The 25,940-nt window shown below is 40.7% G+C and overlaps 1 protein-coding gene across 7 annotated transcripts in view; it reads left to right on the top strand.

Annotated features, from left to right (window-relative positions):
* Positions 1-25,940, top strand: part of Kansl1 (KAT8 regulatory NSL complex subunit 1) — a 128,752-nt gene that overhangs the window by 85,871 nt on the left and 16,941 nt on the right. For all 7 annotated transcript variants that reach the window (XM_051158835.1, XM_051158834.1, XM_051158838.1 and 4 more), the window contains 4 exons: positions 8,503-8,601; positions 20,836-20,942; positions 21,557-21,752; positions 24,096-24,267. In XM_051158835.1, the coding sequence (XP_051014792.1) occupies positions 8,503-8,601; positions 20,836-20,942; positions 21,557-21,752; positions 24,096-24,267 (574 nt within the window). The remainder of the gene's footprint in view (positions 1-8,502; positions 8,602-20,835; positions 20,943-21,556; positions 21,753-24,095; positions 24,268-25,940) is intronic.

The following is a 25,940-nucleotide window of genomic DNA, read 5'->3' as shown; positions in this document are numbered from 1 at the left end:
CCTGTCACTTTTTGTTTGTTTGTTTTGTTTTTTGAGACAGGGTTTCTCTGTGTAGCCTAGACTGCCCTGGACTCACTTTGTAGACCAGGCTGGCCTCGAACTCACAGCTATCCGCCTGCCTCTGCCTCCGGAGTGCTGGGATTAAAGGCGTGCGCCACCACGCCTGGCTCCTGCCTGTCACTCTTAACTTTTAAGTCATGCTCTTTGGCCTCTTGAGTATTTGCACAAGTGACATACATATTAATAAAACTAAATAATCTTTTAAAAATCTGTGATAGTTGATCTGCATAACTGACATAGTCTAGAAAAAGTCTAATGCTCTTTGAAATGCCAGCTATCTTATCTTCAGTGTTTCTGAGGCCTTAAAAGCTGGATGTGGTAGCTTATTACTATAATCCCTGTATGTAGGAGGCAGAGGCAGGTGGATTGCTGTGAATTCGAGGCCTGACCTTTGTTTTTAAAAAGTTGTACAGTCTCCTTACCTTTTTAAACTGTGTGCATGCATATGTGCAGGCCAAAGGAGTTCCTTGGGTGCTGCCCATCTTTTTGTTTTTCTTTTTGAGACAGGAGTCAGTGGTGATTGTCCTAGAGCTTGCTAAGCCAGAAGTCTAGTCTAGCAGGCCAGAACCCCAGGGCTGCCTATCTCTGCCATTCTAGTGCTGCTATACTTGATTTTCTATTTTGTTTTATTTATATTTTTAGATGTGTACTTTTGGCGGTTGAACTCAAGTCTCTCTGCTCTCCCAAAGTTCATCAGAAACACATAGCTTATAGTGTTCTTTTAAATTTTGTTTCCGAATAACTTATTTTTTAAAAAAGTGGAGTAAAACTAAAATATATTCGAGGACATGAATGTTTTAGTTTCCTTAAATGAGCTTCACAGGCGAAATCTTAAATCGATTGCGTAGGGTGTGAGGTGGGGTGGAGCAAAAAGTAAGAGACAGTTAGCTGTGTCTATCTTGTGTCAAGGATACCTTTTCAGTGTCTACTTTGAGGCTTTTACAGCTAATAACTATAAATTTCTATATTTGAGAATAACAGTTTCTTAGTATAACTTAGTCTAGCATAATATAGTCATTTTTGTTGCTACATTTATTTTGCATGCATTCAAAACATGTACGTGTATGTGTGAGTATTTTGCCTGCATGGTGTCTGAAGAGGGCTTCAAATCCCCTGAAACTGCAGTTATAGGTGTTTGTGCTGGGAGCACAGCCTGGGTCCTCTGGAAGAGCAGTGCTCTTAACACTGAGGCATATCCAGCCTATGTCTAGAGTTTTAAAATGTTTGGGGCTGATGAAATAATTTAGAGGATCAAGGTGCTTGCTGCCAAGCCTGATGGACCTGAGTTGGTTCTCCAGGACCCCCTGGTGGAAAGAGAGAACAGGCCCATGTGAGTTTTCCTCTGACATCCTTATAGGCATGCATACATACACATGCACTCCTGCACACAGATACATGAACTGAAAATAATTTTTAATCTTAGGCTTAAGGATGATGATTCTGGAGTGTTTTTTGTTTGTTTGTTTTTAATTTTAGGAAAGCTTGAAAATCCTTTTTATTAAAAATAAAAATGTTTACATTTGTCTACACAACCCCTTTTACCCCCAAATCAAAGTTTGAGATGTGTGTCTGTGTGTGTATATAATATGTACATATTTTAGCTACTTTTTTTCCACTAGGCAGGTAAAATTTTTAATAAATGTCATCTTACTTGTGAACTTCGACTATTTCCGTATCATTTAAAAAATGTTTTTTACTTTCGCCATTACTTTTGTTGCTGTTGTTGATTGTTAAATGCTTGTTCAGATTCCCTGTGCTGTTCCTAGATATGCCTCCCAAGGAGGTGAGGGGACAGATGCCACTATCTAGTGATGCTGGTGACAGGGTAGAAACAGATTAAGAACCTAAGCCATCCTTACCATGCTGCTGCCACTCACATTAATGCAGTTCTCCGTACAGCGTTTAAACATCTTCCTGTTTAAGTGATGCCATGAGGAAACGCTGTGATGACAAACCATTTCTGCCTGAGTCAAAGACACCAGCTTCATCTGCTTCCATTGTTGGTTGTTCCTAAACAAATAGCTTACGCTGGCCTTGAGCTTCTGATCTTTATGCTTTTACATACGAAGTGCTAGAATTACAGTGTGCACCATCTTGCCCATTTGTCCTTAATACTTTACTTTTTTATTTCATGCGTTTGACTGCTTTGCAGGCATGTGTGCCTGACGCCTGTGGAGATCAGAAGAGGGTGTCACAGCTTGGAAGTAGAGCTGTGAATAGCTATGGGCTACCATGTAGATGCTGGGAACTAAACTCTGTCCTCTACAAGAGCAGCAGGTGTCTTCAAATTTAATTTAATTATTTATTTCACATGTTTTGCATGTGAAAGTGTCAGATTAGAGACAGCTGTGAGCTGCCATGTGCTATTAGAAATTGAAGCCCGGGTCCTCTGGAAGAGTAGTTTAGTTCTCTTAACCATCGAGCCATCTCTACCGCCCTTGTTCTGAAGATATGTTTTCCCCTGTAGGCTGTCATAAAAAAGTACCACAAACTGAATGGCTTAGAACAGTAGAAGTAAGTTTTTTCAGAGTTCTGGAGGTTAGAAGCTGAAGTTAGAGGTAGACGTCAGTGTCACCTGTAAAGGTCCTACTGTGAAATAGCTGCACAGCATAGAATGTGAAGGGGAGCTCTTCACCTCAGCCTAGCAGATATGTCTTAAGACTTACTCCAATGATATGTTAGCATGGACTTGGTTTTTATATAGCACTGTAGAGGCCTTTTTTTGAAAAAGCATGCCAGGCCTTTTCCTACCAATTTTATTGTTATCTGCATTACTTTTAATGAATTAGTTTAATTCTAGAGGTTGAATTCCTGGCCATTGCATGTCCTGGACAAGAACTAATATATGTATCTAGGATCTGACTAATCTACTCAGGCTGTTGAGATTACAAATTTGTCTTGCATCTTTGGACAGACAATTAGAAAGCTCAACTGCATTTTTGGCTCTCTGTCCTGTAACGGAGTCACACTTAGCTCAGACTTGCTTCAACTCACTTTGTAACCAAAGATGACCTTAAATGACTGATTCTTCTGCCTCTGCCTCCCAAGTTTTTCAGTTAAAGTTGTCTGCCATACTATTTGGCTTTTAGTTTTTCTTTTTAAGGTGGTATACTGTGTTGTGTGTTTAAGTTTTTAAATGTCTTTCGCTTATGTAGCACACTCTAGCCTAGAACTCAGCTGTGTAGCTCAGATTATCCTCAAGCTTGCAGTTCTCTTCTCTGTCTTGTCTGCCTTAGTGACTGGGACTACAGAGGTGTGTCTTACCACTCCTGATTTACTTTGCCATAGTTGACATTACCTTCCTTTCTCCTTCCCTCTCTTCTCCCCACCCCTTTGGCTTTTCCAGACAGGATTCTCCGTGTAGCCCTGGCTGTCCTGGAACTCAATCTGTAGTCCAGGCTGGACTACCTGCCTCTGCCTCCCAAGTGCAGGTGTTAAAGGTGTGCACCACGACCTGGGAGTGTTAACCTTTCTTAAAAGTGATCTATTCCAGGGGCTGGAGAGACAGACATTCAGCAGTTAAGCATTGACTACTCTTCCCAGATTTTGATTCACAGCACCCACATAGCAACCCACAACCACCTCTACTCCAGTCCCTGGGGATCAAATGCCTTCCTTCTAAAAGGCATTGTACCCATGTGGTTCATAAACACAGTTTCAGGAAAAACACATATACATATAAAATAAAAATTAAAAAAAATAAAAAAGGCAGTATTTGAGGACTGTTGTTTTGCTAGTGTGTTCCAGGGTACAGACAACAATTCCTGTTCTATCAAAAGTTAGCGGTTAACCTTCTAAGTCTTATGTACTTAATAGTCTCAAAAGTTCCTTTAGTAAATTTGTGTTTTTGTTGTTCTCTGACAAAAGTGCAGTTTCTAGTATATCATCCTACTCTTTTCTCTTACACGCCATGGTATCATTAGATTTTGTTTTGGGAACAGTCTGGCCTCTAACCTGTAGCCAAGGAGGACCTTGAACTCCTTATTCTCTTGTTTCTACCTCCTTAATGCAGCACCAGTTACTGTTTGTGTTGCACTCAGGGCCTCGTGCATGCTTAGGTTAGTGTTTGCATTTTCCTAGGCCAGCTAGTTAGGGCCCTCTCCTTGCCTTAGAAAAGGAAAACAATGTGTTATTTTAAATCATAAAGGTTCTTGCAAGGTTCCACAGAGAAGTGCAAAGATAGCTTTCAGGTAAAATATTCTTTAGAGAAGCTAAGATAGGAAACATCTCAGCAGCAACACAGAACAGAGGAAATTCTTTAAATACTTTCAAAGGGAGTGGTTTCTGACTAGAGATAAGCTGATCTTGTCCTACCCACCTCTTGGACTTCTGCCTCGGAAACATAGTGGATTGTTGTCTGTTGTGCCTGGATGGGAAAGAAACTGCGAAAGGGTCCTGGTTAATTCCCTCTAAAGTAGCAGCATCTGTATTCTGACATGCACTTTAATATGTAGAAGTTCATTCGTGTATCTTCATCTAAGGTTCAGAGTAAATATCTCTGGTTAGAGGCTTAGACAGATAAATTTAAACTATTTTTAAACTACTTTCGTTTTAACACATTCATTTGTTCACACCATTTCTTTGGAACATGTGTATTGAAAGTTTACTTTAATTCAGGGAGATCTCTGAGGTTGAGACTAGCCTGGTCTACAGAGTGAGTTTCAGGACAGCCAGGGCTACACAGAGAAACTGTCTCAGTGGAAAAAAAGAAAAGAAAGAACAAAGGGGGATAGGGGAACCCAGCTAAGCCAAGCATGGTAGGTTAGGCCTGTAGTCCTAGTCCTTAAAAGGGGCTGAGGCACAAAATTGCTTCAAGGTTTAAGGCCATCGTGGGCTATGAAGACATACATACACAAGTTAATAAAAAGATGGAAGGATGGTGAGTGGAATCAACTGAAGACTTATACTTTTATTTTTAAACTGTAAACCGATTGAAGTTCCCATCTTACCTGGGTTATGGGTGTCAAGTACAAGTTTGTCTCATCTGTCTTAGTTCTTTTGGGTTTGGTTTGTAGTGGATCCTGATTTGTCTTAATTCAGGTAGGGAAGCTTGAGCTTCCTGAGTAATAAATACAGTGGAATGAACATGTAATACTAGACATTTAGAGGTAGTTGAAGGTGTGTAGGTGTGAGTGGGCTTGAGAACTGTGTAGTTTAATCATTGTCATCTGTCTCAAATTCTTAATCTTTTGGTCCTGTTGATAGTGCGCGCCTTTAATCCCAGCACCCAGGAGGCAGAGGCAGGCGGATCTTTATGAGTTCGAGGCCAGCCTGGTCTACAAAGCGAGTCCAGGACAGCCAAGGCTACACAGAACAAACAAACAAACAAAAGCTTAGCGGGACATGGTGGTGCATGCCTTTAATCCCAGCAGCACTCCAGAGGGAGGCCGAGGCAGGTAGATCTTTGTGAGTTCAAGGCCAGCCTGGTCTACAAAGCAAGTCCAGGACAGCCAAGATAACGCAGAGAAAACCTGTCTCACGAAAAGAAGAAAAGCAGAGCTTATCCTAGACGGTTATGATGGTGATACATTTAATCCCAACCCTCTGAAGGCTTTGATAGGAGGAGCGTTGTGAGTTTAGAGCCAGCCTGGAATATGTTTCAAACCTTGTCTCAATTCCCCCATTAATCACCACTCCACATACCTCAGCCTCACAGGAGTTTTGTTTTGTTTCTTTTCTGAGCAGGGTCTCATATATCCCAAACTGGCCTTGAACTGGAACTCGTGATGCTTTTGTCTGCTCTTTCCAAGTTCTGAGATTATAGGCATTACCATCATGGCTAGTTTAGATGGAGTATTGTTCAGCAGTAATACACAAGAACATTTTTACTTTTAAGTGGTAAGGTTTAGGAGGTTGCTTTTTATGTTTATAAATTAAAGAAGAAAATATTTTCAAGATTTCTGTTTTTTGAAACAGTCCTGTTATGGGCTAGAAAATGACTTTGAATTTGTGGCCCTCTTCCTTCCCTTATCTTCCTTAATGCTGTGATGTTGGGTATGAGCCATCAAATTCAGATTGAAGTTTCTCTGTGTAGCCTTGGCTATCCTAGACTGACTTTGTAGACCAGGCTGGCGTCATAGCGATCCACTGCCTCTGCCTCCTAACACTATGCCTGGCTCAATGTAGAAACTTTTAATGGAGACATGCTGCTTTTTATTAAATTTGAAAGGTTTTATTTTATACATACATTTATGGAAATGTTTTCAAGTGTCTGTTTTGTGGTTTCATAATGGACTTTTTCATGTGCTGAAAATTGAATTTAGGGACCCTCACACCAAGCAGAGATTAACTACATCACTGAACTTTATCCTGAGTCTTGAGCATATGGTTTTTATGTTTTGGTTTGGTTTTTCGAGACAAGGTTTCTCTATGTAACTGCTCTGCCTGTGCTGGAACTCCCTCTGTAGTCCAGGCTGGCCTTGGACTAGCGAGGACCCGCCTGCCTCTGCCTCCCGAGTGCTGGGATTAAAGGCGTGCGCCACCACGCCCGGCTACTGGTCTCTTTTTTTCTTAAGACTTTTTTTTTTTTTTTTTTTCCCTTCCCTCGCTTATGTAGATCAGGCTGGCCTCGAACTCACAGCAATCCACCTGCCTCTGCTTCCCAAGTGCTCCCAAAGACGTGTGCCACCACCGCCTGGCAAGGCTGTATTTTTTATCTACTGTGTTCCTAGTCCCATTCTAGTATATTCGGATACTTATCTTTCAGGGAGAGAAAACAGACCCCCTCCTCTCTCCATTTTAAATTAAAGGTTGTTTTCTTGGTGCTTTTAAGTTTGTTCCCCTCTCCCTTTCCTTTTTTCATCTTAACTATATTTACAAAATTTTGTTTTATGTCTTTGGGTGTTTTGCCTGCACGTATTTCTGTCCACTGCTTGTATGCCTGGTTTCCGCAGAGGCCAGAAGGCAGCATCTGGATCCCCAGGAATTAGAGTTACAGACAGTTGTAAGCCCCCATGTGGGTGCTGGGAATTGGACATAGGTCCCTTAGAAGAGAAGCCGATGTTCTCATCTCCCTTTTTATCTTTTAAAACCATCTTGCTTCATAAAGCTGTTGAGTTAGACCTGGTCTTGGTGGCGCACACCTTTAATCCCAGCTCTTGGGAGGCAGAAACTAGGTGGATCTCTGTGAGTTTGAGGCCAGCCTGGTCTACAAAGCGAGTCCAAAAGACCAATGTTGAGTTAAAAAGAATTCTAGTAGTGGATCAATTGGTTTAGTCATTCAAAAAGCTTATATTTTGACTCAAAGAGCTCAACACTCAGAATCTTCAGGTGAATGTTGTAGCATATGTCCAGAACTCAGGAAACTGAGCCAGAAAGATTGCTATGAGTTCAAGGCCACCCTAGACTTCATAGTGAGATACTGTCAAGAGGGAGAAGTATTAGGGAAAGGTAGAGACAAAGACATAACCCCCATGAGAAACTGGTGAGTTAGACTGGCCAGAATTGACCAGCTTCAGGTTCAATGAGAGACTCTGCCTCAGTAAAATACTGTAGGATTCTTCAGAACTCCATTTCACATTCACAATAGATGCATACATGCAGACAGACCCCTCATACAAGCCAAAGAAAAGGAAATTGCTGCTGTTGTTTGAGCTCATGAATTCATTATTTACAAAAGTAGCCCAGTTTAGTAATTCTTTATACACATACAATTAAAAACCTTCCATTGCTGATGTTAATCCTATAAAGTGTAGTTGATAATGTATTGGGTACAATAAACTAACCTGATAAGATTCTAGATCTGGTAGGTCAGAATAAAAGGAGTGACTTTTGGTTTTTCAAGACAGGGTTTCTCTGTGTAACCTTGGCTGTCCTGTAGACCAGGCTGGCCGCAAACTCAGAGAGATCTACCTGCCTCTGCCTCCCAAGTACTGGAATTAAAAGTGTACATCACCATGCTTGACTAAGAGTGACATTTAAGACAAGCCATGTAGGTGTTCTAGAGTGAAAGAAAAAGGGGACTTGCTGATCTGAATCTTTCTTTTAAATTTGTATTTACTTATCGATGTGTGTGCACGTATGCCACAGAAAGAACTTGGAGGCCAAAGGACAACTCATAAAGACAGCCTTTCCCCTCCACCATGAATCAGGCACCGCAGCAAGCTCACCTACTTACTGAGCCATCTCTCTTGCTCAGTTTTGAGTCCTAACATCTTACGAAAATCATGCTACTACTCCTCAGCTTTTTGTTGAGTCCTCTTTGACAGGGTTAGAATCCAGGGCTTTGCACAAATGGGTGCAAGTGCTCTACCACTGAGCTACATCTGCAGCCCTGAAATAAATCTCAGAAAAGTAAAGCTACTGCTTTTCCAGGCTATTTTTAAGTCATATGTAAGAGAAAAGGCCTCTGGTTAATGCAACTCCTGCCCTAAACAATTTTGAGATTAATCCCTAAACGTGTAGTTTATACCACTCACACTGTTTTTCTACTTTGTCCTACAGGGGTTGATAGTCCTTGGGGAGGCACCTTTCCCAGACCATACTACAGACTTATTTTCACTTAGTTCTGAGGTGAAGACAGATCATGGGAATGATAAATTGGTAAGTATAAAGGTAGAAAAGGGGAAAGAAACAAGTTAGCTCCTAACAGGTCAAGAAACTGCAGCCAACTCAAACATGACGTTGTAGAGTAGTAGTGGTAAAATCAGGGCACATAGGTGTAACATGCTCATAGAGCTTTGGTAGGGTGACTCTTCTGGACCAGTATAACCGGGGGTGGGGGCGGGGCGGTGGATTGAGAGAAAATATGAGAATATTTGTATGTGTAAAGCGTTTTCAGTAAACTGTTAGGTTAAGGCTAGGGATGAAACTTACTTGGTAGAGGGCTTGTCTGTCATGCACAAAGCTCTGGTTCAGTCCTCAGAGCTGGGTAAACCAGGTATGGTAGTGCTCACCTGTGGCCCAGTACTTGGGAGGGTGTCAGACTATCAAGACCAGCTTTTGCTACATAGTGAGTTTTAACCAAGGTTAGGAAACACAGGACATTGTCTCTAAGATCAACAACAATAAACATTAAAAATTGGATTAGGAGTGTTCAGTCCTAACTGGAGCATCTGTATAAAACCTCCCTCACCAAAGGCTCAGGGGTCCTTGGGGTAAAAGGATGGTAAGGGCCAGAGATGGTGCGTGGCAAGTAGGGGACCAGTTGTCCAGTCACATCAGGGCAATTACACGTGTACATTCAGGATGACAAAACACCAGCATAAAGAGGGGAGTTGGGCACAAAGTCCTATCTCTAGCCAAGGAGCTGCTGTCTACTGATAGCTGCTGAGGGAATTAGTTTTTTTCCAGCAGAAGGCCGCATATTTATGGGTGTATATACACAACACAATTGTACTTTTATTTTCAGAGGGGAGGCAGGTGGTTGAAACAGGGCCTCTTATGTAGTCCTGGCTGTTCTGGAACTCACTATGTAGACCAGGCTGTTCTTGAACACACACAGATCCTCCTGCCTCTGCTTTCCAGAGTATTGGGATTAAGGGCATGTGTCAGGAGACCTGGCTAGGCCCCCCCACCCCCCCACCCCAAAGGACACACAGTTGGATGTATAGGGAAGGCCAGAGGAGGTTAAGTATGTGTTGTGTAAATATTATCACAAAACAGTACAGCAGATTGCTGTGAGTTTGAGGCCAGCCTGGTCTACAAAGCGAGTCCAAGATAGCCAAGGCTACATAGGGAAACCTTGTCTTGAGAAACAAACAAAAAACATAGTACAAAAAAATTCTCAAAAACCAAAAAGAGCAAAGCGGGGCCGGGGAATGTTGGATTAGAGATTCTTAATTCGAAACAGGGTTTCTCTGTGTAGCCTTGGCTATCCTAGACTCACTTTATAGACCGGGCTGGCCTGGAACTCACAGCAATCCTCCTGCCTCTGCCTCCCAAGTGCTGGAATCAAGGCGTGCACTACCACACCCTGCTGAGATTCTTAATTCTTAATGAGAATAAAACTGTCTCCTATATTATTAGCTTTGGGCTAAGATCTTTATCCTTTTTCCTTTCTCTTGGCATCATGATAAATCTCATTCTAAGAGTACCCATTTTTACCACTTTTCAGTTTTCCTTAAAAAGGTACTGAGTATTAAGAATTTTAACATTACTTGACATAAATTTTGGTGACTTTGAAATTACAGACTTTCATAATGTTACTGTTTTCTTTTAGCTCTGCTTCCTATGAACATGAAATTCTAAGGTGGTGGTGTTGTTTATTGCTTTTATCTGCAACACATTGTGTATGGACTCCATAGAGGTGGCATTTGTGGCTACAGTGAGCCAATTATAAATAAGTGAAAACCCATATTTTTATTTTTAAAAATTGAATTTATATTTGTAAACCTTCAAACTAATTTGATAAGTCCAGTGTACCCAAAATCTGATGAAAAAAGTAAAAGGAAAAATTTCTACTCACTATTGTTCCTTGTGAACATAGAAGCAAAAATCCTGATTAACACCAGGTGTAGGGGCACCTGCCTTTAATCCAAGGCAGAGGCAGGTGGATCTCTTGTGAGTCCAAGACAGCCAGGGCTATTACACAGAGAAATCCTATCTCCAAAAAGGCAAAACAAAAACACTGAGTAACAGTAGCAAGTCAAATGAATAATTATAACAGGATGTGTCATAAATAAAAAAAAGATTTCTATTGGTGCATCATTAGAGTTAGAGGCCAACTGAAGCTATATGATAGCCTGTTTGAAAAAACAAACCAGGCCATGAGTGGTGGCTTAGCCAGTAAGAATGCTTGCCGTCAAGCCTGATGACCTGAATTCAGCCCTTGGGACTCTCACATGGTAGAAGGAAAGAAAACTCCACAGGTTTTATTATGGCCTCCTCATGTGTACCACTGGTGTGTACTTGCTCACATGCAAATAAATGAAATTTAAAATGTTTTTTAAAAATAGCAAACTTCGTGTGTGTGTGTTGCCAGTACTACTTGATAAGCAAAATTGACTTTTGAAAACCTTATGAAGAAGCATTAGACCTTTAAATAAAAAAGGTCTCAAGATAAAAGATCAGTATGTTAAATTCAGTTGTATTTTAGTTTATTGACAGCAAGAAACTGAATAATTGCCATCAAGAAACATAAAGCCAGTAGAGGTACGCACCTTTAATTCCAGCAGAGATAAGCAGATGTCTGAGTTCAAGGCCAGGCCTGAGCCTACACAGAGAAATCTAGAAGAACCAAAAAGAAAGAAACATAAAGCTGTGTATATGATAGTACACACCTTTAGTAACATCCATGCTAGATAGGAGCAGAAGGTCAGGAGTTCAAGGCTAGCATTGACATGTCAGTTTGAGGCTAGCCTGGGATACATGAAAAGGTTTCCTCTTTTTATATGTGTGTGTGTGTGTGTGTGTGTGTGTGTGTGTGTGTGTGTGTGTGTTTGTTGTTTGTTTTTGTTGTTTGTTTTGGTTTTTGGTTTTTTTTTTTTTTTCTTTTCTTTTCTTTTTTTTTCTTTTTTTTTTTTTTTTGAGACAGGGTTTCTCTGTCCTAGATTTACTTTGTAGGCCAGGCTGGCCTCAAACTCAGAGATCTGCCTGCCTCTGCCTCCCTAGTGCTGAGATTAGAGGTGTGCGCCACCACACCCGGCACTGTTTTCAAATTTTTAAAACAAACAAAGGCCAGAACAGAGAGAATGGCTCATGTGTGCAGTCAATTACTTTTTATCAAGTCACCAGATGTTAGGATAACTCCTAACATTTGGGAGGGTGAGGAGTGTGGTTCAGTGCTAGCATGCCTGCCTAAACTTGCATGAGTCCCTATATCACAAAGTTATTAAGAAAATAAAGGGCTGGACCTGGAGAGATGACTGACTGGTTAAAAACACTTACTGCTCTTGCAGAAGACCATGGTTCAGTTCCCAGCACCCACATCAGGCAGCTTACAATTCCCTCTAACTCCAGTTCCAAGGGATTTAAAGGCCTCTGACCTCTTTGGGCACCCGCACAGTATGGTATAAATAAACTTATGCAGGTAAATACATATAAGTTAAAGTAATCACTAAATCTTTTATGAAGAGGAAAGGACCCTCTACATGAAGTAAGTTATGTTCGTATGTAACAGCCCTTATTTCAAGAAATCTGTAAAGAAATTTGATGAATTGTTTTGTTCTGAGACAAGATATGGCTGTGTAGGTCAAGTTAAGCATTAAATTCTTTTTTTTTTTTTTTTTTTTAAAGCATTAGATTCTCAATCCCACTACTAGATGCTTGCTCGGGCTCCCTGGTATTATAGGAGAGCTGCGACTCTTCACCCATGATTTATGTAAACACTAGGGGTCTTCATGCTTGGCAAGTGTTTTACTCTCTGAAGCACGGTCTGTGGGCCTCTGCTGGATAGGGTTGAAGCCTGAGTTCTCTGGATAGCCATTTTGGGTCTGGGAAGGTGGAATCCCTTTTCTTAGCAGGGTTCTCACTTCACCTGATCTGGCCACCCCGGATCTTGTAAGACGGCTTCACATATCCCTCAGGGCAGGTGGCAAGCTGAACCCTATGCTGATGAGGAGCTTGATCGACAAGCACAGGGAATTCCTGAAAGTGCCCCGCCCTATGCTGAGCGGATCCTAGCCTCCAGCAAACGACCTTTACTAGTCATCCTCTCAAAGGTAGTATAATTAAATACTGTTTTCTCCTCCTTGCAATAGAGCCCCATGTTACAGCAAATGATGCACTGTTCCGAGGTATGTTGATTAAATATCCTGACACTCTTAGCCCTAGTAAATTAGTTACCCTCCACACCTCTCCCCATTGTCCAAGGTTTATAAATAAAGGCTGGCTGCCTGACTCGATAGGGTGCTTGCTCACCATTCCTCCACCACAACTTTCTGAGACTTCCATTTATTCTGGAGGGAACAGCCATTGGATGCTTGATGGGGCCAAACTGCCTTTATAGCTGCTGGGACCTGCTCTACCACTGCTGCTAGCTAGCTTGGTGCTGACTCCCGGTGAAGCTGGGCTTGCATCTCATCTGACCTGCCTGCCAGTGGCTTTCGGATATCTGCCTCCTTCTTCTGCCATACACAGCAGCTCAAACAAGGAGCTGATCTCCAACTCACAGTAATCCGCTTAACTCTTTACAAGTGCAACTGAGTGCTGCAGCTAGAAATGTGCACCACCACATTTAACAGGAATTATGTATTCAGTAGAACACCTATGTAAAGGAGTCTAATGATTAGCAGCTCATATACTGTAAGAAATTTACTAACGTAGAGTGCAGTACTTGTGTACAGAATGTTAAATATAATTAAAACTCTGATTTCTGAAATTAAATTTCTTTCGTTGTTGGTTTATTGGTTGGTTTGATCAGTTTTTGTTCATGGTGGTGGTTTTGTTTTGTTTTGATACATAACACTGGCTTTCCTGGAACTCTCAAAAATTTGCCTACCTCTGAGTGCTGGGATTAAAGGAGTGTATCACCACTTCTGGCCTTCCTTATGTCTTTTATGGTGGTTAATACTGTTTTTTGTGATAGAGGTGTATTTGTTTTTAAATGTCGTATTATACTTCTCATCTTAATCACCCACAAAGTGATTGAGGGGTTTTTGTTTGGGGGGGTTAAAGACAATAATAGTCCTAAAAAGATAGACTCCTTCCATTTCCCCATTCTTTCTAGCTCCTTTCCTAGCTACCATTAATTTTTTTCTTTTGTACACAAATTGTCACTTGTAAATATTTGTTGTTTATGTATGTGTTGTTTGTTGTTTTGGGGATGAGGTTTCATACAGCCTAGGAATTCAGTACATAGTTGAGAAAGACCATTGCTAGAGGGCCAAAAATTCATCTTTTATCCTTTACATACTCATCTTACTTTAAAGAAGTGATAGGAAAAACAACTGAACTATTGTTAGTTTTGATTTTGTTTTTTTCTCAGAAGAAAGGTATGCTAAAAATTGTAAGCTCTTGCTGTTTTTCAGTTACAGGATAACATTCTTCTTACCTCTAGTTAATCAGGAATAACTTGTTTTCCTTGCGTTCACTGGGGATATTGAGTGGTGTTTTTGGCCTGACAAAGGTTTGAGGGTAGAGTTAAAGAAACTAGCTAGGAAATATTGATCCATAGCAATAAGTATTGACTGGTTAGGTCCTTTTAGGAAGTTGGACTGTGAATAAGTAATAAGAATTTACAGGATGATTTGCAGTTGCTATTTCCTTAGGTTATACCTATCTGTAATAATTATATAAAGATAAATCTTAGTTGTAGGTTTGTTTGACTTAAAACATTCCTTTAGAAAATTTGAAAAATAGTAATTCAAGGGATATAAACCCCTGGTTCAATTGCTAACACCATGTAAGCTGGGTAGTGCTGCATACCTGCTGTCACTAAACTAGCTACTGTTACGATATTGATAGATGCCAAGCAACAGATCTGATATGAAGAGATTTATTTGTGGGAAGGGAAGAGGAGTTAGGGCCTATATGGGGGGGGGGGTGGGGCGTGACAGTGAGACAGACAGAGACACAAGACCTGGGAGAGATGGGGGAAGGAGGAGACTCAGACCCAGACTGAAAGTTTGCAGTGACTAACTAGTAGGTCCATTATATCTGGTGTGCAGCTGAGGAAAGTCTGACACAAATCTGCCAGGTGATGATGGCAGAGGTTTCTAAGCAACCTAGAGGCAGGCTTTGCAGGGCGGGGCAGACCTGTATGCTAACAACTACATTTTGAAGTATCAGAAGCTCAAGATCATCCTCAGCCATAGTGAGTTTGAGGCCAGCCGTGAATACATGAGAGTACATGTCTCAAAATAATCAACCCGGAAAGAGGAAAGAGCAATGAGGTGTGTTTGTGTGACCTCATTTTAAAATATGCTTAAGCGGACACCAGAAACTCAGTGGGAGTTTAATTTTCAGTCTTCAACTTCCATTTTGATAATTTCGTAGCTAAAGTGCTAATTTGTAGCAGTGACTGGTGCACTTTATATATATCTTACAATCTTTGCTTATATCACTTAAAACTATCTTTTGTTTTTCAAGACAGGGTTTCTCTGTGTACCCTTGCCTGTCCTGGCCTTGCTTTGTAGACCAGGCTGGCCTCGAACTCACAAAGATCCACCTGCCCTTGCCTCCTGAGTGCTGGGATTAAAGGCGTTCACCACCACACCCAGCTGTTAAAACTATTTTAAATATCAGATGATTCAGTTGGTAAAGGCCTTTTAGCCGGGTGTGGTGGCTTGAATCCCAGCACTCATGAGGGCTCAGCCAAGCATGGTGGTGCATACCTGCAATCCTAGCGCTCAGGGAGACAGAGGCAGGTTGATCACTGTGAGTTCGAGGCCAGCCTGGGCTATAAAGCAGGTCCAGGACAACCAAGGCTACACAGAGAGACCCTGTCTCAAAAAAAGAAAAGAAAATATTATTTCAGCACAATGCATGCAGTAAACCTAGACAGACGCCCTGTTCAAATCTAACCAAAGGACAACTCATTGTCCATGGTTGTGGGGGGAAGGGGGACCAATGGGCACACAGAGAAAGAGGAAGCAGGCTATGGGGATGAGACCTGATAGGCTGTGGTCATAGGATGGGGAGGAGGTCCCCTCTGTCAGAGGTCTAGGAGAGGGGAATTAGGGGGGTGGATGGGACCTGGAAATACAAGGGAGGGGATAACAATTTGGATGTAATCTGAATAAATTATAATAAATTAAAATTTTAAAGAAAAAGTGTTATTTCAGGAAGATATGATACAGCACTAAATGAGTTTTGTTTTCTTACTGTTTTAGCCACACGAACCTTGAATTCTAGGTAACCCTCTCCCCTTAACTTCCTAGGTGAAGCGTGGTCATCATCCTGCTCCTCAGGGCACCTGCTTAGATTCCCCCCATGCTGATACACCCTGTAAAACCTCTACTTAGTTTGAGTTTTCTTCAGGACTTTTTGTTACAGTTCTTTGATTTGGCCAAGAGAACAAATTAGCAAGTCCAATTCATGTTTTTTTATTGCTATGATAATTTTATGCCTTATACTTAACTTTATCCAATAAGAGACATCCATACAGTATATCCCTCATTACCTCATAAGTCTCAGTTACTCCAAAAGACAGTCTTTTGTTCCCCTGCTCTAGACAGGCAAGGATTATAAATGCATTCTGTCTACCACCTCAACTTTCCTATGCTTTTCACTAAATGTTAGCTATATAAATCCTTAGAATGCATCTGAATATTTTTTAAAAAGCAAACTTACGGAAACGTCTTCGAAAATGCTTACCTCTGGGTAGAGAAATCTGAATATTTGGAAATCTGAATATTTCTTCTCTTTTTTAAGATAAGGTCTCAGTGTAAAGCCACAGGTAATCTTACCACTTTCAGCAAACTACTGCTTTGCAGCTAGATATTTAAATACAAAACTGGGGGCTGGAGAGATGGCTCAGAGGTTAAGGGCACTGACTCTTCCAGAGGTCCTGAGTTCAATTCTCAGCAACCACATGGTGGCTCACAACCATCTATAATGTGATCTGATGCCCTCTTCTGGCCTGCAGGTGTATGTGCAGACAGAGCACTGTTATGTATAATAAAGAAACATTCTTTAAGAAAATAAATAAATACAAAACTGTTTTTTCCTCTGAAAGGACCAGGTACTGTTATAAAATTCAATGAGGGGACAGTTCATTACAGTTTTGTCTTCTATCACAAGTAAAACCAGGATTAAATACCAAATACCCGTTTTTGTGTGCTTGTTAATTTTTCTTTGAGGTAAATGCTTAGATGTGCAATAAGGTGGCAAGTAGATTTTGATGCTTTTATATCTCGATAAACTGTATTATAATGTGACTATACCACTTTGGGTTTTTATCAGTAATGCACAAGGAAACCAGTTTCTCTACACCCTTACAAGAATTCTATGATGAAAGGCATGTGTACCTTTTTGTGATGGTCTTAATCCGCACTTTACTAAGAACGGTAAATTCCTCCCGTGTGATTATGTGCCATTCTTAATATATGTTAATTTGTGGCATCTTATTTCATCATGTGTATATTTTAGTATTTGCTATTTATCTAATAAGTACACACTAATATGTATCTATATATTCTCAATCTGAAACTAGTCTTATTTTCTTAAAGAGGATGAACTATCTTAAGAACAAATGTTCTAATTTTAATGGGGGAAAAAAAAAAGGTGGCCCAGGAAACTTTAGAGAGAAGTCCTGTATTAATCTGAGTTTAAAAAGCAAGAATTTTGAATAGAGTCATTCATTTTCAAATGTAAATACCTTAAACAAAAGAAAAAGAGACCCTGTGTCAAAAAACAGAGATAAAAATGAACATCTCATCCTCTCTTCTAAAAAAGACCTAAATCAAATGGAGAGTCAATTTGGTAACTTTAAAAACATTTAGACACACAAATCAAGCTCCTTTCAGAATTTTAATACTGAAACATTTTACAAAAAGGTTATTTTATTTTGTTTCTGAGACCAGATTCTTACTATATAACCCAAGCTGGGCTCCAGCTCTTATGTAGTCCACGCTAACCTTTAGCTTGAATTCCTCCTAGGATTGTAAATATACAACACCTAACAGTGTGGGCTTTGTTTTAAGTGAATATGAAATTGCCTGTTTGCACATACCAGCAGCTAATTGACACTCAGAGCATTTTCAAGTTGATTGAAACCTCTTCTGAACCAAAAAGTTGTATATTCTCTAGTTAATACTACCTAAACCTTAGACTTTTCTTTTTTCCCACCACATATACCTTTACTATCTTTCAAAGTATCCATTTAAAATACTCCATAATCATACAGCTAGGCTCATAGAGTGCAAATAAATAATCCATCCTACTGCAGGGGACAGATTAATTTTTTCGTGATGCGTGCCTCCCCTCTCCCATTTTTGTTTTGTTTGGGATTTGGGGAGTAGGGTGTGGTGATGAAGACAGTTTCATGTAGCTGAAGATGCCCTTGAACTCTTGGTCCTCTTGTCCCTTCCATATGCTGCACAGGCCTGCACTATCAGATCCTAGTCCCTTTTCTTGCTATAATACTTGTTTCTGCTCTTTCAGATTCCTTGCAAATAGTAAATCTTCACAAGCGTTTCAGAGGCTGTTTGAGTTTATTTGTTCTGTTGTTGTGACCTGGTTTGGCTGTGTAGTTCAGTATATTCCTTGTGTGCGCTCTCTTTTCCCCTTTCCCTCTTTCTCCCCACCCCCCATTTTCACTGTTTGGAGATCATGCCTAGAGCCATCCTTATATTGACTTTTTTCAAAATGGTTTTAGTTTTTCAAGACAGGGTTTCTGTGTGTAGCCTTGCCTGTTCTGGACTTGCTTTGTAGACAAGACTGGCCTCGAACTCACAGTGATCCCCCTGCCTCTGCCGCCATCCTGAGTACTGAGATTAAAGGGTGTGCCACCATACCCAGTTCCAAAATGTTTTTTTAAAAATTTATGTGTATGGATGTTTTGCTTGGCTATATATATGTTCACTACATGGGATGTGTGCCTGGTACCAACAGAGGCCAGAAGAATCTATCACATTTCTTGTAATAGTAAAAGACTGTTAGCCTCTATGTGGGAACTCAAGTCTTGTGGAAGAAGATCCTGTGTTCATGTTGCAGTGACCCCCAACCATAAAATTATTATCGCTGCTATTTCATTACTGTTTGCTACTTGAGTATAAGGAAGTAGAAACTGTAATCACTACCTTTCTTTTGTATTTCTGCAACTCCAGAATCAGTGATTAGCTGCATGTCTGTCTTCATTGCCTATAGTATAATTGACACTCAAACCCGTTCCTTACCCCAACCTCCGTTTTGTTTTTCAATCATGAAAAGGGGTCTCATGTAGCCACACTTGATGCTTTGTTCCTCTTGCATGCTGAGACCATCACCATACTCCCAACTTTTTTACCTCTTTTGAGGTATACATACCTTGTAAATACAAAATTTGTTTTGAATACTGAAATTCAAACTATAGGATTTCTTTACACTGCTTCCTTACTTGTATTCTAAATATTACATGATTTGTATAAAAGTAGTCATTAGTTTAGCATGGACAAGGTCCTGGGTTTGATCCACAGCACTGGATAGAAATAAAACAGTAGTAGATGATTATATTCATTTGAAAATTGTATGTATATGTATACATGGGTGTGTGTGCATATGAGTATTGAGGCAGGAGGCAACGTCAGATGGCCTCTTAGTAAGTATTTAGTCTCTTAATGGATTTGGCACTCACTGATTCAGCTAGGCTAGCTGGCCAGCAAGCTCCAAGAACCCACTTGTGTCTGACTCTCCAACTATATGCAAAATATATCACCAAATTTTTAAGATGTGCTTTTATTTTTTTTTATGTGTATGAATGTTTTGCCTGCATGTAGTTCTGTGTACCACATGTGTTTCTGTTAACTTTGGAGACCAAAAGAGGTCATAGCATTCCTTGGAATTGGTGTTATAGATGGTTGTGAATTACCATGTGGGTGCTGGGAATCAAAACCTAGTTCTCTAAAAGAGCAGTCAGTGGTCTTAATTGCTGCGCCATCTCTCCAGCCCCCTGCCGTTTTTCTATATATTTGTGTCTGAGTATGAATTTGTACACACTAGCGCAGTGCCTGCAGATGCCAGAAGAGGGAGTACCGTGCATCTGGACTTATAAGTGGTTGTGAGACACTGGGTGTGGGTACTAGGAGCCAAACTGCAAGAGCAGTATAGTCTTTTTGTGTTTGTTTTTTGGGATAGTGTTTCACTATGTGCCCTGGCTATCCAAGAACCCACTCTGTAGATCAGTGTGGCCTCAAACTCAAGAGAGATCCGCCTGCCTCCACCTTCTGAGTGCTGGGATTAAAGGTATGCACCACCACCACCCCAGAATGCAGTTAACAGTCTTAACCACTGAATTATCTTTCCAGCCCCTGCACCCAACTTTTTTTTAATGTATGTACTTCTTGAGCTAATTTTTTGTTCAGGAATCTCTAAACTTGGGTTATCATGTGTATGTGGCCATTATTTGAGATTTTGATTTTGTTTTCTGGGAGTAGTGGTGGTTGCAACACTCAGGAGGCAGAGGCAGGCCATTCTCTTGAGTTCAAGGACAGCCAAGGCTATACAGAGAAACCCTGTCTCAAAGCAAAGCAAAATAAAAAATACATATGCAATGTGTGTGTGTGTGTGTGTGTGTGTGTGTGTGTCCCCGTCCATCTGTCCATATGGAGATATTTTAAAATAAAATACAACTGAGGATCCTAGATCTGAGCTACAGCACTTGCCAGGCGTGCTCAGGGCACTGGGTTTGATCCCCAGTACCATGACTTGAAATAAAATAACAATTTTTGAAAAACGATTTTTTTTTAGGCCGGCTGTGGTGGCACATGCCTTTAATCCCAGCACTTGGGAGGCAGAGGCAGGCAGATTGCTTTGAGTAGACAGCCTGGTCTACAAAAAGGGAGTCCAGGACAGCCAAGGTTAACACAGAGACACTGTCTCAAAACAAAACAAAGCAAAAACAAAACCCACAAATTTTTGTGATACAGCAGCTAAAGATAGTTTTACTGAAATTTTCTTTTAGCTGTCTTGATACTTAGTTACTGTAACTTTATTTACCCTTTTTGAAAGAGTTATATTAGTATGTAGTAGTTTTGTTAAGGTTTTGTTCCACAGAATTAAGACAGAGTCTTTTCCTCTGTCAGTATGTAACACTGGTAAATATTTGAGTTCCTCTTTCTTCCAGAGCCAGTTCTCTTAATTATTTTATCTTAGTCGTATTTGGTTTGGTTTTAAAGCTCATGATCAGAAATTTCAGTCAAGTGGTGTGCTACTGGGGTTAAGTGTTAATGAGTTTTTATATCTCTTTCCTTTACTCAGATTGAGTCTGTTTCTCAGCCATCAGAAAACCATGGTATTCCTGTTAGTCATAATTCAGAGTCATTGTCTACCAAATCACTGAGGCCTGTCAATGGAGTTGTGAACAGGTAATTTTTATTTCTTCTACTTCTCACACTTAATACCCTTAACAAAGGTTGAATTTGGAGCCTCTAGTTATTCCCAGCCAAGACTGACTAGAGAAGCCCTAGGACTCATTAAGTCTTGTACTATGCCAAGTATAGTATCTAAAAGGGACTGGCCAATGGAGTACAACAGTTATGCAGTTAAATTATGTGCAAGTTCCTAAGCTCCCTATGCATATGAATGAAATATATTATCCTTAGGATTTGTTATTCACAGGAGAACTGTGACTTCATTAATATTTCCAACATTGTTTTCTTATCAATCATGATTTTCTATAGCTTTTGCTAGTCACATTTGTGTTATGGAAGAAAAACTAACAGTGAAAACAGTGAGTTTGCTTATTGGCCTTTGCACCTTTCAGACATAACAGGCATTGTGCACTCACAGCCTCATGAGTGAGCATAGCCAAAGTACACACACTTAGATCGGTGTGCACTATCATCCAGAGTTGGCCTGCTTCTGTAGGACGCAGCCTGTTTGTGTCTGTGAACATTTGGAAGTCAGGAGATGGAGCCCACGTTGTAGACTTTGTTTTCTCTGTGTTCTGAAAAGTGAGTGTCTTCCTTCCCTTTTGTAGTCTTCAGCCTGTCTTGTCAGACCATGTTCCAGGTGACAGCTCTGATGCTGAGGAACAATTACATAAAAAGCAAAGGCTGAATTTAGTCTCTTCCTCGTCTGATGGCACCTGTGTGGCAGCCCGAACGAGGCCTGTGCTCAGCTGTAAGAAACGGAGGCTTGTTAGGCCCAGCAGCATTGTTCCTCTTTCCAAGAAGGTGAGTACTCAGAGGATCAGTCTGTTCTCAGCCTCACTCCAGTTTTCCTAGGAGCCTTCAAAAAATACTAAGTTCCTAACCCTCTTTCTCTGGCTCTGACTCTGTTTCTTTTTGAGTTAGCACGCTGTGTTTGGTGTGATGGTTTCTCATTTACCATTGTTCTTCATTCATAGGAAGGTCTTAGACCTCTGTAGCCAGGTACTCACTTGAGTTTTGAAACAAAATGAAAGAACCTGAAAGTGCTGCTGTGAGCACTTTAAAGGGAAATCCATTCCTCATCTGCACTGTTCTCACTGAAATTGAGAGCAGCGTTAGCCAGGCATGGTGGGGCACATGTGCAGTCCCAACACATGGAGGTGGGAGAGGGATCAAGGGTAAAGATCAGCCTTGACTAAAAAGTAAATAATAAATTTGAAGGCATCTAGGCTTACATAAGGCCCTGTCTTAAGCAAACAAATAAAAATAACAACCAGGCGTGATGGAGCAATAAGTCCTCTTGACCATGGAGCCATCTCTCGCTTCTCCCTCCCACCTTTTCATTTTGAGACAAGATCTCTTGTAAACCAGGCTGATACACTGCCACTTTGCCTCCTATATACAGGTGTGAACCCCCAGGCCTGAGATTATTTGTTGTTTTGATACAAGGTCTCATGTAAACCAAGCTGGCCTGACCTTCTAGTCCTCAGCCTTAGATCCCTGAATTACAGTTGTATGCCACACTCTGCCAGAAGTGACAATGACAGTATTGAAAGTTTAGCTTTATTTTGTTTTTTAAAGAATTTTGTTTTAGGGGCTGGAGAGATGGCTCCGAGGTTAAGAGCACTGGCTGTTCTTGCAAAGGTCCTGAGTTCAGTACCAGCAACCACATGGTGGCTCACAACCATCCATAATGAGATGCCCTCTTCTGGCCTGCTGGCTCACAGAATACTGTATAAATAATAAATAAATATTTTTTTTCTTTTTTAAAATAATTTTGGTTTAGCTGGGCATAAATGGCATGCCTTTAATCCCAGTACTTGGGAGGCAGAGGCAGACAGATCAATGTGAGTTTGAGACCAGCCTGGCCTACAAAGCGAGTCCAGGACAGCCAAGGCTACACAGAGAAACCCTGTCTCAAAAAAAAAAAAAAAAGAATTTTGTTCTAATGCGTTTGTTTTGCCTGAATATTTGTATGTGTACCATGTGTGTTGTCTGGTGGACACCGTCTTCAAATAGTAATTAATGGTATCCACAGAGACCGTCATATTCAGTTAGCGTCATTTTCTCTCAGTAGCTTCTACCATTGCAACTTATTAGAATTTCCCTCTCAGTTTACCCAATCATTAGATTGGCTCCCAGCATTTGGGTGGTAGAGGTAGAAGCGTTAGGAGTTTGGGATCAACCTTACCTATGTGAAACATTGCTCACATATTCATAAAAAGGGGGAAAGAAAAGAGAAATAATAAATCAAGCCAGCTATGGTGCACATACTATATATACTCTAGCACACAGGAGAATAAGGAAAGGTTTTGGGGTGTTTATGTCGAATCTTGGAAACATAGTTCAACATTGTCTCAAAACGTAACAGAAACCAGCGTTGAATGGGGAAAACTAACACAAGAGGATTTTCGTGAATTCTGAAAGGAAGAGAAAAGAGTTTTGGGTAGAGTTTTGGTGCTCCTGTTTTGCTTTATTATGATAACTGGGCTTTCTTCTAGCATTCCTTTTCACAGTGCATATTCTTTTTGCAGGATTAGGTGTTGCCTAGATGATGTTATGAGTCATGCTTTGGCAAAACGCATGACTTATTCTTTGTAACACAAGATTGTAGAAATGGCACATTAGGCATCTCAGCTTTTTATCTCAAAGCCTAAAATGTAAAAAAGAAAAGGTTTGTTTTACATAAAACCTTTGAGGACTTAAATTTATTCATTTAGCTCTACCTTATCCCTATATATGTAAAGGAAGTTTAAAGAAAATAATTTATCCTAGGAATTAATCTAACATAAAAATTCCTAGTGGAGCCGGGCATGGTGGCGCACGCCTTTAATCCCAGCACTCAGGAGGGAGGCAGAGGCAGGCGGATCGCTGTGAGTTCGAGGCCAGCCTGGTCTACAAAGTGAGTCCAGGACAGCCAAGGCTACACAGAGAAACCCTGTCTCGAAAAACAAAACAAAACAAAATTCCTAATGGAAATATTCAACATACATAATTTGGTTTCATTATGTAGTAATGAGTTGTGTTTTGACTTTTGAAGGTGGAGGACAGTTTGAAAGATCTAGGTACCTGGGACTAATAGCATGCACCACCGTACTCAGCAATGGTACCAGAAACAAAGTGTCAATTTTGTTTTACTTTTCACAGGTTTACCGGAATAGCACCATCCGCTCAGGCTGTGACGTGAATCCCTCTTGTGCACTGTGTGGTTCAGGCAGTGTAAACACCATGCCTCCTGAAATACACTATGAAGCTCCTCTGTTGGAACGTCTTTCCCAGTTGGACTCTTGTGTTCACCCTGTGCTAGCATTTCCAGATGGTAAGGAAGACAACAGAATTTACAGTCTAGTCAGTACGATCTAAAAGGGTTCCAGGTCAAAGAAAATCAGTGATGTCAGATACTCAATATCAATGTCAGAGGTGACCTGCCTCGGCCTCCCAGGTGTTAGGATTACAAATGTGGGCCACTAGGCCTAACGTCTTTTTGTTTTTCTTTTTTTTTAAGACAGGACTGTCCTGGACTCACTTTTAGACCAGGCTAGCCTGAAACTCACAAAGATCCCTCCTGCCTCTGCCTCCCTCAGTAATGGGATTAGCAGGTCTGCACCACCATGCCTATCAAGTGTTGTGCTTCTGTGTATGTGTGCCAGGAACATTCCTGGTGCTCACAGAGGTCAGCCAGATCTAGAATTGGAATTAATAGGCACTTGTGAGCCACCATGTGGGTGCTGGGAACTGACCCTGAATCTTCTTTCTTTCTCTCTTTTTTTTTTTTCCTTGCTTGCTTGCTTGTTTGTTTGTTTTTGTTGGTTGGTGGAGTTTTTGCTGTTGTTGATTTTTTTTTGTTTGTTTGGTTGTTTGGTTTGGTTTTTTTGTGGTTTGGTTTGTTTGTCGTCCCCGTATCTCTTCTCCCCCCCATCCCCCAACACATGGTTTCTCTTGTGTAGTCTTGGCTTTCCTGGACTCACTTTATAGACCAGGCTGGTCTCGAATTTACAGAGATCCATGTGCTGGGATTAAAGGTGTGTACCACCACACCCCATGAGCCTGAATCTTCTATAAGAACATCTAGTTACCAGGCAGTGGTGGCGCACACCTTTGATCCCAGTACTCAGGAGGCAGAGGCAGGCAGATCGCTGTGAGTTCGAGGTCAGCCTGGTCTACAAAGTGAGTCCAGGATAGCCAACGCTACACAGAGAAACCCTGTCTCGAAAAACAAAAAAAAAAAAAAAAAAGAAAAAAAAAAAAGCATCTAGTGCTCTTAATTGCTAAGCTATCTTTCCCACCAGATTTTAATTTTCTTGACTCAAAATATATTTGTAATACTTACACTCCTAATTATAGCTTTGGAGTTTAGACAAGAGAATTAGATTTGGTAACTAAGCTTAGTTTTACAAGACTGAATGTGAACATACGTACTATACCAGTCCAAATAGGATATTGAAATACTGTTTTGCCTATGGGTCAGACTTATGCAATTTCAATCATAGGCATAATTACCATATTTAATAATGTTCATCTCCCCAAATATCCAAAAATAAGTAGCTGTATGAAGCCTTCTCTGTGTTTAGCTGTGGAAGGTGAAAGATTAGGGTGTGGTTATTTATTAGTATTCCAGCAGGAGGACCTTTGTTTTCTTACCACCTTACTTAGTAATTTCTACCTGGAAACACTGTCTTGTGTTTGCTTTGGGAAAAGAAAGAAGACCTGTTAAGAGCACCACCTGCTGGCTGGGAAGATCTGTGCTGTTTTGTGAGACACTGCCAATATGAGAACTTTAGGTACTATGACTTCCCAGCAGGAGGAAGTGAACATTGCAGAATAACCCAAGAAGAGCAAGCTTGGGGGAAATGGTGGAAAATAAATAGCAGAATCAGCCAGTGAATACAGAATATCAGAACTTAGTGAACTAGAGACACAATCTTTCAGTCACATTTCTTTCTTTCTTCTTTTTTGGAATTTAAGATAGAGTTAATCATCTTGGAGTTAATC

The sequence above is a fragment of the Acomys russatus genome, chromosome 16, assembly GCF_903995435.1.
Source record: "Acomys russatus chromosome 16, mAcoRus1.1, whole genome shotgun sequence".
Taxonomy (NCBI): Eukaryota; Metazoa; Chordata; class Mammalia; order Rodentia; family Muridae; genus Acomys; species Acomys russatus.
Note: the sequence above shows the minus strand (reverse complement) of the source record. Positions and strands in the feature narration are given on the sequence as shown.